This window comes from Haliotis asinina, chromosome 2, assembly GCF_037392515.1.
Source record: "Haliotis asinina isolate JCU_RB_2024 chromosome 2, JCU_Hal_asi_v2, whole genome shotgun sequence".
NCBI lineage: Eukaryota > Metazoa > Mollusca > Gastropoda > Lepetellida > Haliotidae > Haliotis > Haliotis asinina.
In genome coordinates this window covers 99,414,300-99,428,180 of record NC_090281.1, presented here as the reverse complement: position 1 = coordinate 99,428,180, position 13,881 = coordinate 99,414,300, and the positions used below count along the sequence as shown (strand labels likewise).

The 13,881-nt window shown below is 40.8% G+C and overlaps 1 protein-coding gene across 1 annotated transcript in view; it reads right to left on the bottom strand.

The window, feature by feature from the left end:
• LOC137274686 (protein Red-like) overlaps positions 1-13,881 on the bottom strand; it is a 37,314-nt gene that overhangs the window by 3,331 nt on the left and 20,102 nt on the right. The window contains exons 5-12 of the mRNA XM_067808027.1: positions 5,615-5,712; positions 5,165-5,279; positions 4,772-4,929; positions 4,492-4,538; positions 3,390-3,553; positions 1,397-1,508; positions 1,182-1,236; positions 11-341 (exon numbers count right to left, since the gene is read on the bottom strand). Of these exons, the coding sequence (XP_067664128.1) occupies positions 11-341; positions 1,182-1,236; positions 1,397-1,508; positions 3,390-3,553; positions 4,492-4,538; positions 4,772-4,929; positions 5,165-5,279; positions 5,615-5,712 (1,080 nt within the window). The remainder of the gene's footprint in view (positions 1-10; positions 342-1,181; positions 1,237-1,396; positions 1,509-3,389; positions 3,554-4,491; positions 4,539-4,771; positions 4,930-5,164; positions 5,280-5,614; positions 5,713-13,881) is intronic.

Below are 13,881 nucleotides of genomic sequence, written 5' to 3'. Positions count from 1 at the left end.
CAAAACATACCTCTTCAGATGGTTTCTCAAAGTAGGACCGTTTTTTCTTCTCCTCCCTGTCTCGGTCCCTGTCGCGTTCCCTTTCTCGTTCCCTCTCTCTATCCTGTTCTCGATGTCGGTCCCTTCTGTCCCGTTCCCTATCTCGGTATTCTCTCTCACGGTCCCCTCTGTCTCTGTGACTATCTCTATCCCTGTGGTCACGATCACGATCCCTTCCTCTTTCACGGTCACGATCCCCTCTTTCTCTCTCTGGAAGTCTGTCCCTCTCTCTCTCCTTGCGATCTTTCTTATCTTTTGACTTCCCAACTTGAGGAGCATACTGACCAATATCTCCATATATGCTGCAATCATGACAGATTGGTCACCATCTTTTCACACTCATACTGTTTATAGCAATGTTTTTACCTTCCCACTTAGACTGTTCAATAATGAAAACATAGATTGTAAGTTTAAATGAATATGTGCAGTAATGATTAAACTTAATTTTTTTGTTGTAGCTTTGATCAAAGTTTGGAAATGTCTGTTTCAAAGAAGGGGACGGCAGTACATCACGTAGCATCCTAGAGTCATGTAGATGGATGTACAGCTATCTGTAAGTCTGGCTTGTCTCCCTGCACTACAATACACATGTAACTGTAGGAGACAGTAGGGACAGCAGTACATCATGTAGCGTCCTAGAGTCATGTAGATGGATGTACACCTATCTGTGAGTCTGGCTTGTCTCCCTGCACTACAATACACATGTAACTGTAGGAGACAGTAGGGACAGCAGTACATCATGTAGCGTCCTAGAGTCATGTAGATGGATGTACACCTATTTGTGAGTCTGGCTTGTCTCCCTGCACTACAATACACATGTAACTGTAGGAGACAGTAGGGACAGCAGTACATCATGTAGCGTCCTAGAGTCATGTAGATGGATGTACAGCTATCTGTAAGTCTGGCTTGTCTCGCTGTGCTATTAAACGAAGTCAACCACCTAACCTACTCTGTCACTGTGACTTCCAGGCAGGTTAGGCAGTCAACTTCATGCGCTGGTGATTAGGTGCCTGATTCTGAGAGCGTGGGTTCGAATCCTGGATAGGACTCAGCCCTAAAGAAGGAATGGAATCTGTAGTTTACTAAGAAAGTGTAATCCCAAATATAATATATGTTAGAGTCATGTAGATGGAGAGGTTCACCTGTCATCTGCTCCAATCAGCTTTTCTTTTGGCTTGTCCTCTTCCTTCTGCTTGCCTACAACACAAGAAGCACCACTCTACAGTCTTATTCAAAGATTCCAGACAGATGTAAAAAGTCATATTACAGACAGCTCTCTAACAATATACTGAGAAACAGTAAAATGACAGAATATGTGGTGTGATCAGCTAACTAAATTACTCATATCTCCTCCTACCTTTCTCCTTCTTCTTGAGTTTCTTGGTCTCCCTCTTGCCTTGTCGCAGGTACGACAAGATCTGGGTTAGTTTGTTAATCACAATGTCATTTGTTGTCAGTGTTGTTGTTGCCTGTAAATATTTAATCAGAAACACTTAGAAGGTATTTCAAAATGTGAGGATGAAGTACATTTTTCAAAATTATAAAAATATCAAATCCTCTTTAATTAGAAACTAACATGAAGTCAGATTGAACTGTTGTACTGGGGACTCCAGCTGTCCCACAAGAACCCGACTTTTGTACTGGGGATGCTCCAGCTGTTCCAAAGGGACTTGACTGTTGTACAGGGGATGCTCAAGTTCGGTAATCGTGGGAGGGTCCCTAGTACAAGAGCTTAGTCCGTGTGGAACAGCTGGAGTGTTCCCAGTACAACAACAGGGTCCCTTTGGGGCAGCTAAAGTGTCCCCAGTAAGTAGCAGATTCTGTGTGGGACAGCGAGTGTCCCTAGTACAACAGTTGTGTCCCTGTGGGACAGCTGGAGTGTCCCCAGTACAACAGCAGAGACACTTTGGGGCAGCTGGAGGGTCCCCAGTACATCGGCAGAGTTCCTGTGGGACAGCTGGAGTGTTCCCAGTGCAACAGCAAAGTCCCTGTGGGACAGCAGAGTGTCCCCAGGAAAACAGCAGAGTCTCTGTGGGACAGCTGGAGTGTTCCCAGTACAACAGCAGAGTCTCTGTGGGACAGCAGAGTGTTCCCAGTACAACAGCAGAGTCTCTGTGGGACAGCTGGAGTGTCCCAGGAAAACAGCAGAGTCTCTGTGGGACAGCTGGAGTGTCCCCAGGAAAACAGCAGAGTCTATGTGGGACAGCAGAGTGTTCCCAGTACAACAGCAGAGTCTCTGTGGGACAGCTGGAGTGTCCCCAGTACAACAGCAGAGTCTGTGGGACAGCTGGAGTGTTCCCAGTGCAACAGCAAAGTCCCTGTGGGACAGCAGAGTGTCCCCAGGAAAACAGCAGAGTCTCTGAGGGACAGCTGGAGTGTCCCTAGTACAACAGCAGAGTCTCTGTGGGACAGCTGGAGTGTTCCCAGTGCAACAGCAAAGTCCCTGTGGGACAGCAGAGTGTCCCCAGGAAAACAGCAGAGTCTCTGAGGGACAGCTGGGGTGTCCCCAGTACAACAGCAGAGTCTTTGAGAGACAGCTGGAGTGTCCCCAGTACAACTACATGGGACAGTTGGGGTGTCCCCAGTACAACAGCAGAGTCTTTGAGGGACAGTTGAAGTGTCCCCAGTACAACTAGATGGGACAGTTGGGGTGTCCCCAGTACAACAGCAGAGTCTTTGAGGGACAGTTGAAGTGTTCCCAGTACAACTAGATGGGACAGTTGGGGTGTCCCCAGTACAACAGTAGAGTCCCTGAGGGACAGCTGGAATGGAAGTGATTGTTGCTGTTGTGGGGACTGCTGGAGTAATGTCCACACAATCAGGCAGTAATCAAATACTTGTAATGCTTGAATGTGGGGAAACAATGCCTTGACACAAAAAGACATCATCGCTAACCTTAAAAGCTTTTCTCTCTTGACAAAAAAGTCAGCCTTTGTTAAACCACAAGGGTGTTGAAATGGTACATCCAACTGACCCATCAACGAAAATGTGTACAGTTAGGCACGTGTGTTACAAATCTAACAAAATATTCTCTCCCCACATTTTCTAAATCACCCATAGCCATGATATGAAGTGAGTCCTGCGCCCAACTTACTTCTCTATTTCTCACCAGCATACAACACTCGCAGTCTATTCTGCTCACAGATTTCTGCTATCTAGTTGCTATCTAGGCATTCAATTATTAGCAGAAATACTTCTTCAGGTTTGTCTTTGATGGTGTCTGATGACATACATCCAGAAAACACTGTGCACAACTGATATGTTAACTCTCTCACCCTATGGTCAGTGTAAAAGCTGTAAACATGGTCAACATACTATTGCATCACATAGATTCTATGTCTAGCACTTACTTCAAGACTGGGACAATCAGCTTTGCTTCTGATAAGTGTGGTTGGCACATCAGACTCGGCAAAGTCATCCTCCAAGTCTACGACGTACGCCATCCGGCGTGGCAGAAACAACTCATTCCTATCTGGGAGTCGGGCTTTGAAGATTGTACGATACACATTCCTTGCTGGAAACAGAAAGAAACTCTCGAAAACGTTACATTTACTACTTCAGTCATAATATGTATAAACTTTTTCAGCAGGTTCTTCTGTTCATGTGTATGCCATCATTAGCCTCATGACTGAAAGATATTTACATGACTTGAGCATGAGGCCAGATGTTGAGCTTGGAGTCAACTGCAACACCATCTCAGACACATCACAGGTTCCAGTTTATATCAAGCAAGCTGAACATTATGAAGCCACTTCAGAAGATATAATGTGTTGGTCCAGAGAGGTTGACAACACAAGTTGTGATCCAACAGCATATCTAACCACATATCTAACCCAATAACACAGTTGAGCTAGGAGTTACTAGTTTTCCACACTGTATCGCTGTGGTGGACAATCTGGGTTGGGATGACTCACATTGGGGGATTGGGTGAGTGGGAGGTGGTGGTGGCTCAGTGTCACTGAAACCACACAAATGCTTAAAATGACTTACGACCACACTGACAATATCTTTTGCAATCGAATCCCCTGATTCCCTCCTTTCACAATTCCTGGTACTGACCAGGATTCATACCCATATTCAAGTCTGCAGGATTTGTAAGGACACAAGTATCCACTGGTGCACTCTTAGTTGCATTCATTAATTTATTGATTTTGTCATTAACGACTACTAACCCAAGTTACATTGTCTCAGTGATGATATTGTGTTGAGAACATTAGTCAGAACTGATATGGATGACTCTGGTAACTCCAAGCACAATGTTCACATGACAAACATCACCATGAAATACTGATATATTGTGTCCAGCTGTAGACATAGCAGACCTACATGTAAATGAAATGAAAGGGAAGGGATACCTCAAATTCAAAATAAGTTGACCGAAAATACCATAGCAAGAAGACAAGTGTGTACAGAGATAAAAGGTTCAAGGAGACGAGGTGTTCAAGAACTTACCCATTTTTGTCTTGAACTGCATCTGGTTCTCTGGATCTTCTTCTTCTCTGAAAACAACCAACCAACTTCAGTTTCATGTCAGGAAGACACTGGAATCTACTGTCCAATGACTGGAGGCATCCTTGACATAAACTAGAGGGAGGGATCTAAAGCATGGTAACATTTGCCAGTTTGGTGTAGGTTATAAATGTAGTTTACAAATGGACATGTGTCACCCTGTTGGTCCAGCAGTCAACTGCATTCTACAGAACATAGGGACAATATAGTCAAGAACACCTACTTCTTCTTGGGTTCAGGCGCTGGCGCTGCTGGTGCAGAGGTAGGTACAGGGGCAGCTGTGTTGGCCTGAGCAGCGGCGGCAGGTGCTGTGGTGCTGGTCACCGCACTCTCCATGGCATCTTCCTCTTCTCTCTCTTTGGATGTGATTTCTGCTCGTACCTGTCAGTTGGTGATGAAGTGCAGCTCATTATACAGTCCATATATCCTAGATAAGCAACTGATACTAGGAAGAGTCACACTGTATCTAATTAGAGGGAAGGGGCAGAGAGAAAGTGAGAAGAGGGGAGGGGTGGGGGTAGGGCGGAGGAGGAGGAGGAGAGGGAAGGTTGTTGAGAGATCTGATTCTGTCTGTCTGCAGCATGCAAAGAGTGTTTCAGTGTGTTAGTGTCTCTACCTTCTCCAGCAGGGCGTAGTCCAGCCCCTTTACCAAGTGGGTGTGCTCCATGTCACCTCCCAGATACTTAGACTCCTGGATGAGCTGTTTGCGACGCTCAGCATAGTTCTCTCCCCTGTAAAAGTACATGTCATGGTCTTTACTGCTATATTTACTGATCTTATACTGTACTAACTTTGAATTTGTACAGGATTATGTTTTGTACTTTCATGGACACATCTCGATTTGTAATCTTTGTCAACTTACTTATTTTTAGAATACAATTGCTAATAACAATGGATTTGCTGTTTGCTTGTGTCAGGCCTAGTTTTCTCACAGACTGACTCCAGGTCAGCTGGGTAGTTCCAGCTTGGTAGTCAACATGAAACTACTTACTAAACATTTAACATGCTCATAGCAACAATGAACATAGATTATCAGTAGACACTGTAAAGCAGTGCTTCAACTTACGCCTTGGCATCAGGGGCCACAGCTCGGTAGTCAGCTGTGGTGCTGATGATCTCTGTTTCTGCATAGTCCTTGTTTGATCCTTCACGTCGTTCCCGTGCCTGCCAGGAGATAGATCAATACAAGCTCATATCAGCATCTTTCAAAATCTTCACACAGAGATTATCAATTTTTCAAATAGCTTAATATAAAGATTCAGAGCTTTAGGTGAAGATTTCTCAACTAGGACGATTGAGCTATGAAACAATTCTGGTTGCATCCAGCATTCAGATATACTGCAACATATACAGATGAATGTGTCATAAAATTGAATGAACTATGTACATGGTACTGCAGATCTGGATGTTTAAAAACATCTAGTACTCAAAGAGTTACCTCCCTTATGCAACATACACAGCCTCAGTGTAGGTACTGAAGTACTGTTGGAAATAGAAAAGAAACCCTGTTTTGTGGCTGTTACTCTATATCCCTCAAATTTATGCAACTGCAAATAGGATATGTTGAAAAATTTCACTTGAGCCCAAATGGGTATTCAGTGAGATGCATAAGAGGATATCCAGAAAAGCATGTTTACTCATAAACAAACTTCATAGGCAAAACTTTAAAATAGTATGAATGGCTGCCGAAAACAATAGACCAGACTATAGATGGCTATTAGGTCCGTTGGCCAGGTATGTTCACAGTAAGTCCACTCAACTGGCACGAAATGCATGCACTGCCTACTGGCGCAAGGGGTCGTCTCTAAGATATTTGGTGTTTTTCATGTGTGTTGAATATGTCTCATCTACTGATTAACATCTTATGTGTCTTTCTGTCACAAAGTTTGTGATAAGATATTTTATGATACCTGATACCCATAGAAAAGCATTGTATCAAATGTCTCAAAATATACAGGTGGCATGACCACCCGGAGATCAAGAAGACAGGATATTATTTGTAAATTGTTATCATATGAAGTGTATTTCCCCAGTTTAATTCATAATAACTTATATTTCTATTCCCCAGCTCGACCTAACCCATCCTGATTTTGCTTTTGAGACAACCCCTCCTACATGTTTCTTTTCATGGTGAGAGTGAGACTCCATGTCAGCTACATCCTTAATACTTTCAGCATAAAAGTCATTATTCTGTTTTAGGAAAGCTATCGTTTACAATGAAGCTAAGCCTAATTTAGAAATGGGAGTGCCCTTTATAATAAAATACCATCGCACATCAGTTTGCATAAAGCCATATTCTGTTCCATAGAAGATGCTTTGGACTTCTTGGAAGAATAATTTGCTCTACTCATTTCTGCACTAATTTCTCCTCAGTAAAGTCCTTTTCTCACGTTTCCTATCTCCCTACCACTGGAGTGAGTGAGTGAGCGAGTTTATATTTAATGTCACATCGGCAATATCTCTGCCATATCGTGACGAGAACATTCAATTCTGAAATGAAATATATGGATACTATAAAAACCTTTCAATGTAGGACAGTAAAACAACTTGAATATCACAAATGGAATTAAAACTAGCGTGGAAAGTTAAAACTAATATCACTATTCAGACAAAACAATATACAATCAGGCCTTGTGATGACAATCTCCTTGTGATGGAGAATTCAACAAAGTCAAGCAAAATATGCTTGACCGTGACTCTCTCATCACAAAAGGGATACAAAATGGAGGATCCTCACCTTTTAACAGGTATGTATGAGTATATCTTGTATGGCCAATACGACATCGTTGTAAATAACCTCTTCAAATCTGGACTGACAACCCAAGTAGGTGTAACCAATATATGGTTTTATTTCATGTAATTTATTTATACCTACTTGGGAGTCCCACTTTTTTTGCAGATCACGGATGTAAGATCTAATGGTGGCTTTATAATCACTGTAACGAGTAAGAAGTGGTGGCACAGATTTGTTGAGTGCTGCAAGGTCAGCCAATGTGTTACCAGAGATTCCTACATGGCTGGGTAACCAAAAGAAGACAATGTCGTATTGGCCATTAGTAAGATCATTATACAATTCAATAATTTCTATTAAAAGTGGATGTTTTCAAGAAATATTTTTCACAGCCTGAAGGCAAGAAAGAGAGTCGGAAAAGATTAGATACTGCTTATGTTTAGGGTGTTTTTGAATATATGTAAGAGCTGTTAATATGGCATTTGCTTCAGCAGTGAAAATAGAGCTATTATCCGGTAATCTAGAAGACACTGTTCTGGAAAGAAGACGGGAAGGGGCTATCTTGTCCAGCTCAATGCTGGCAGCAGAAATAAGTGGTTTTATTCTTAAACCAAGAGGCGGAACAAGAGATGATTTCTTATTGTATAAATCCTCATACAGAGGATTGAAAACACAGATATATGCAGGGTCTGACTCACTGGATTACAGTTTTGTGACATACTGTAAAGCTAATTTTATGTGTCGCTGCTCAAGAGATGGTTCATCAGCCTCGCTCAACAGGTGAAGTTTGAAAGCAGCCAAGACGAAGTCTAAGACCTCAATGATGGACAGAATCTAATAGTTTTAAGTTGCTTTTGCAGGCTCCACCATATATACGACGGAGCCATAATCAAGCTTCGAACGGACAAGTGATCTGTATAGGTGTAGAAGGGTAGCTTGATCACCTCCCCACTTTGAATTAGACACGACTTTCAATAAATCAAGTGCCTTCAGCTATTTAGTTTTTAGGGATTTGATATGTGGAGGAAAAGTTAAATGTGAGTCGAAAATCAGACCTAAGAACTTAGCCTCCTTGGAGTGTCATTGAAAAAGAGTTCTGAGTCTTTATGTGGTTTATATTTGCAACGTATGCAATTAGTTTTTGCCTTAGAAAATTTAAAGCCGTTTTCAAGACACCATTTATCTATTTTGTTTAAAAATAACTGCAGTTGCTGTTCAATAGCATGCATATTTCTCCCATGACAAGAAATATTAAAATCATCCACAAATAATGATCCATCAACTGAATCAGTTAAAACCTTAGATAAACTGTTGATTTTAATGCTAAATAAAGTGACAGATAAAATACTGCCTTGTGGGACACCCTGATCCTGATTATAATGATCAGACAGGGTAGAACCCATTCGGACTTGAAATTGTCTGTCATTTAAAAAGTTGGAAATAAATTGAGGCAATCAGCCTCGCAGTCCAAAGTCATGCAAATCTTTCAAAATGCCACATTTCCAAGTAGTGTTATAGGCTTTTTCCAAATCAAAAAATATAGAGACTGCATGTTGTTTATTAATTATAGCGTTTTTGACAAATGATTCAATGGTGATCAATGGTACTTCTGTTTTTACGAAAACCACACTGAATATCTGTTATGAAGTTATTGGTCTCTAAAGTACCAAATTAGTCTTTATCATTCGTTCCATGGTTTTGCAAACACAGTTTGTGACAGAAATTGGTGGATAATTTGAAGGATCAGTATGATCACGTCCAGGTTTAGGGATTAGGACTACTATAGCATCTCGCCATGAAGAAGGAAATTTTCCCGAAGTCCAAATGTCATCAAATATATTTAATAGGGTTTCTAAACAAGATTCTGGTAAGTGTTTCAGGAGTTGATAATGTATATAATCAGCTCCTGTAGCAGCATCATGAGCTTGTTCAAGAGCAGTATGAAGCTCATGAATAGAGCATATTTCACTATAATCTTCACCATTATTTGAACTGAAATTTATAGCTTTCTTTTCTGGCTGATTTTTATATTTCTGAAATTCAGGCACATAATTTGAAGAAGAGGAGTGTTTGGTGAGGGTTTCACCCAGTTTATCTGCGATATCGGATTTGTTAGTCAGTAGCTGATCACCATCTTGAAGGTGTTGAATGCTGGATTTAGTGCCCTTACCCTTGATTTTCTGAATCATGTTCCATACTTTTGATATCGGCGCACGAGCATTGATCTTTGATACATACATTGGCCAAGAATGGCATTTACTTTGCTTAGAGTGAGTGAGTGAGTTAATGTTTAGCGTCACATCAGCAATGTCTCAGCCATATCGTGACGAGAACATTTAATTCTGAAATGAAATATATGTATAGTATAAAAACCTGTCAACGAAGGACAGTAAAACAACTAGAATATCACAATATCCATTAAAACTAGCATGGAAAGTTAAAAATAATATCACCATTCGGACAATACAATATAAAATCAGGCTATAGATTGCCAACAACTGAAGGTAGATCACCATACTAGGGACCATTGGACTTACAGTGCCTTTGCTACCTGCATGGACCCTAGTCGGATTTACATCATCCCCTCAGCTGTTAACAATTTGTTAATCTTCATGCTAAATAAGGTGACAGACAAAATGCTGCCCTGTGGGACACCCTGATCCTGATTGTAATGATCAGACAGGGTAGAACCCACTCGGACTTGAAACTGTCATTTAAAAGATTGGATATAAATTGAGGTAAACGACCTTGTAATCCAAAGTCATTTAAATCTTTTAAGATGCCATATTCCCAGGTTGTGTCAAATGCTTTTTCTAGATAAAAAAAGATAGACACTGCACGTTGTTTATTAATTAGAGAGTTTTTAACAAATGATTCCAAACGCACAAGTGATGAACGGTACTTCTGTTTTTGTGGAAACCACATTGAATATCTGTAATTTGGTTACTGCTTTCCAGGTACCAAACAAGTCGATTATGGATCATGTGCGCCATGGTTTTGCAAATGCAGCAGGTAAGGAAAATAGGCTGATAGTTCGAAGGATTGGTATGATCCCGTCCAGGTTTAGGGATAGGGACGATAGCTTCACAGCATGAAGAAATAAAGTTTCCAGAGATCCAAATATCATCAAAAATGTTTAAGAAAATCTCTTAACATGATTCAGTAAGTGTTTCTGGAGCTGATAATGTACATTATCAGTAGCAGTATTGTGAGCTTGTTCCAGAGCAGTATGAAGCTCATGAATAGAAAATATTTCATTGTAGTCTTCCCCATTATCTGAATTAATATTAATAGTTTTTGTTTCCTGTTGTTTTTTATATTTTTGGAATTGAGGTACATAATTCGATGAGGAAGAGTCTTTGGCTAAAGGTTTTCAAGTTTATTTGCAATATCGGATTTACTAGTTAATAATTTGTCCCCGGCTTTGAGATGTTTACTGCCAGTTTGAGAGCCCTTACCTTCTATTTTCTGGATCATATTCCATACCTTTGATATCGGTGTTCGGGAGTTTATTTTTGACACATAACTGCGCCAAGATTGGCACTTACTGAGCTTGAAAGTACGCAGTGCCTTAGCGTTTAAAATATTGAAATTATTCAAGTTATGGACCATGGGATGGCGACGGAAATAACGATCAGTTATCTTCCGTGCCTTTATAGCCTGTTTGCACTCATCGGTAAACCATGGTTTTCGTATGTGTGGAACTGCAGAAGATTTAGGGATACACTCGTCAGCTATGTTATTGAGTTAATCACAGAAATTCTTTATGGCATCAGGAACATCTGTAAGAAGGTCAGGTTTAAGTCTTTTACAACACAAAGTTCGATGTAAGTTCCAGTTAGCTTTTTTTAGGTTCCATCTCAAAGATGGGGTAGTATCAGATGGGTTTACAGGTGCTAAGACCATTGGAAAATGGTCAGTCCCACAAAGGTCATCATGGACTCACCATTCAAATTCACCCAATAGTTTAGGGTCTGTAATTGATAGATCAAGAGCTGAATATGTTCCCGTACCAGAATGTAAATATGTGTTAGAACTGTCATTATATAAGCATAAATCGTTATCTGAACAGAACTCTTCCAATAGTTTACCTTTAGTATTAGTAGTTGTACCACCCCAGAGTGGGTTGTGGCCACTCAAGTCCCCCATAATAATACACGGTTTGGGGAGTTGATCGTATAGGCTTTGAAAGTCAGTCTTCTGGAGAGCTGTAGACGGTGAGACATACAAAGAGCATAATGTGAACATAACATTTAAAGTGAGTCGGACAGCAACTGCATGAAGATCAGAAGTGAGTGTAATTGGGCTATGGATAACACTCTGTTTGACTAGGATTGAAGATCCTCCAGTGACTCTATCACGTGGAGGTGAGCAACAATGATAAGCATTTAAATGATGTAGCTCAAAGGATCTGTCTGCCTTAAATAAGTCTCCTGCAGACAGACTGCTGACGGCGTACAATCCTGGACCCATAACTGTGACTCATTATAATTATGCCTTAGTCCTCTGCAATTCCACTGTACGATGTTGTAGGAGTAAACTATCTTTTGGGGGGATTTATTGGGGACCTACCCCACACTTTTTGGGTGGGCGACAAGCTGTATGCCCTAGAATCGACATTTTCGGACACGTCCATGTCCTCAAGTGATCCATATTTGTTGTGAAGTTTAATCTCATTTTCAGACCCTTTTTGGGCTCTGCCACTTTGTTTTGGGGAAAAATCAGACTTAGGTTTACTTTTGCCTTTAGTAATTTGTTGTATGTTACACAACAACTGAGACCTTGTGGTAGACTGATATGATGCAATATGATCATGATCTGACTCTGGATGACTTGAGACTTGCCAGGAAGAGGCTCAGCAGTGTGGGGAGATACTGCAGGTGCAAAACTCTGTGGGGAATCAGTGTTCACCCACGTCAAATCTGTTGACAGCTTGAAGTTGATCTGGTTGCTTTATTCATCGCCTCAGATGATTTCTTAGCTTTTGAAGCATACGATTCTGTTAATTCAGATCTCTGGACAAGTTGCTTTGCTTCAGAAAAACTAATATTTTGGGTGAATTTGAGAATTTGAGCTGCTTCCATAATGGACATTCTTTTGAAAAAGAAGAATGGTCTCCTGAACAGTTAGTACATTTCTTATAACTACTGTCACAATCTTCTGTTGTGTGTATCTTCTCACCACAGTGAGCACACACAACAGACAATGTGCAAGTATTTACACCATGCCCATACTTTTGGCACTTGAAACATCTCAGTGGATCTGGAATATATATGTTTCCACAGTAACCAGCCTTTATCGATTTAGGAGCAGTCGGGGTAGAGACAGAAAACAAATAGGTGTTTGTTTGTTGGATCTCATTGTGTTTCCGGGTAGTGAAATGTTTTACATATAGCACACCTTGTCAGGGGTTCAAAATTTTTTTTAAAAGCCACTTGCCACAGGGCAAGTGACTTCAAGAAAGTAACTTGCCCTGACTAATTTTCCACTTGCCCTGATGTTTATGACATAATTGTGATGATATTGTGAAAGAATAAATCAACATGGTATTTGATGTTATTGTTTACTGTTTGGACGTCTTTTTTCTCTCTTTACAGGTAATAATTGGTACTGTTTTTATACAGAACAGTCTCTGACTCTCATATTGTTGAAACGTAATTTAAATCAATACCAGTATGATTACTCTAAGGCTTTATGCATCTCTGGACTGGTGGTGGACTTGAAACAGTGTGGATATGGCAAAGATATGCCTGCTTGCTCGTGAAGACCATGCCCCTTGACATGTCTTGTACCTTTACAGCCTGTCGTCCACTCTTTGATTGCTGACCTGGGGTCGAAGTCTTTGAGGGACTTGGGCCCATGTGTCATAATTGTCAGGATATTGTTGAGGTTATCTTGACTGAGAACTGATCTGTGAGAGGATTTGACAAGATTCATAGATGAGAACAGCCTCTCACAAATTGCGGTGCAGGGGCTGATTGTAAACATAAGTTCAACAATTTTCAAGAAAACCTTGAAACACTGGGGTCTACTAAATAGCAGGTTTGAGTAGCAATCATACACTGTTTTTTTACAGTTCTTTAAGTATCCTTTAAGAGTGGTGAACTCTTCTTTGATTCTTGTCTTCTCCTCATCTGTGAATAGTGGATGGTAATGTTCAAGTAAGGCATCTATCTCCTCACACCCATACACTGAAAGACTGCACCTATCAGTGGGCCACTCTGTGTAGTCTAGTACTTTGAAGTATTTCAGTGGAGCTTGACTGAAACATTCAAACCTTTTGTCAATATATCTCACAATTCCATCAATGAGTGAATTGAAGAACATGTCCTGTTTGAAGTTTACATGTTTTGATTGTCCAATCAGTTGAATCACACCATCAAAAGTACCATCTTGGGGTGAGTAGAGATCCATGAAGGCTTTCAGGTTTTCTCCTGTTTCTGGCTGTACCTTTAGTTGGGTAAGTTTCAACATAACACCTTCAATTTCCTGGGACACTGTAGTGACAAGAAGGTCCTCCTTTTGGAACACAAGAGATACTTCAGTGAGTAAAGGGAGCACATCCAACAGAATAAACAAAGTCTTAATGAAAGTCACAGTTT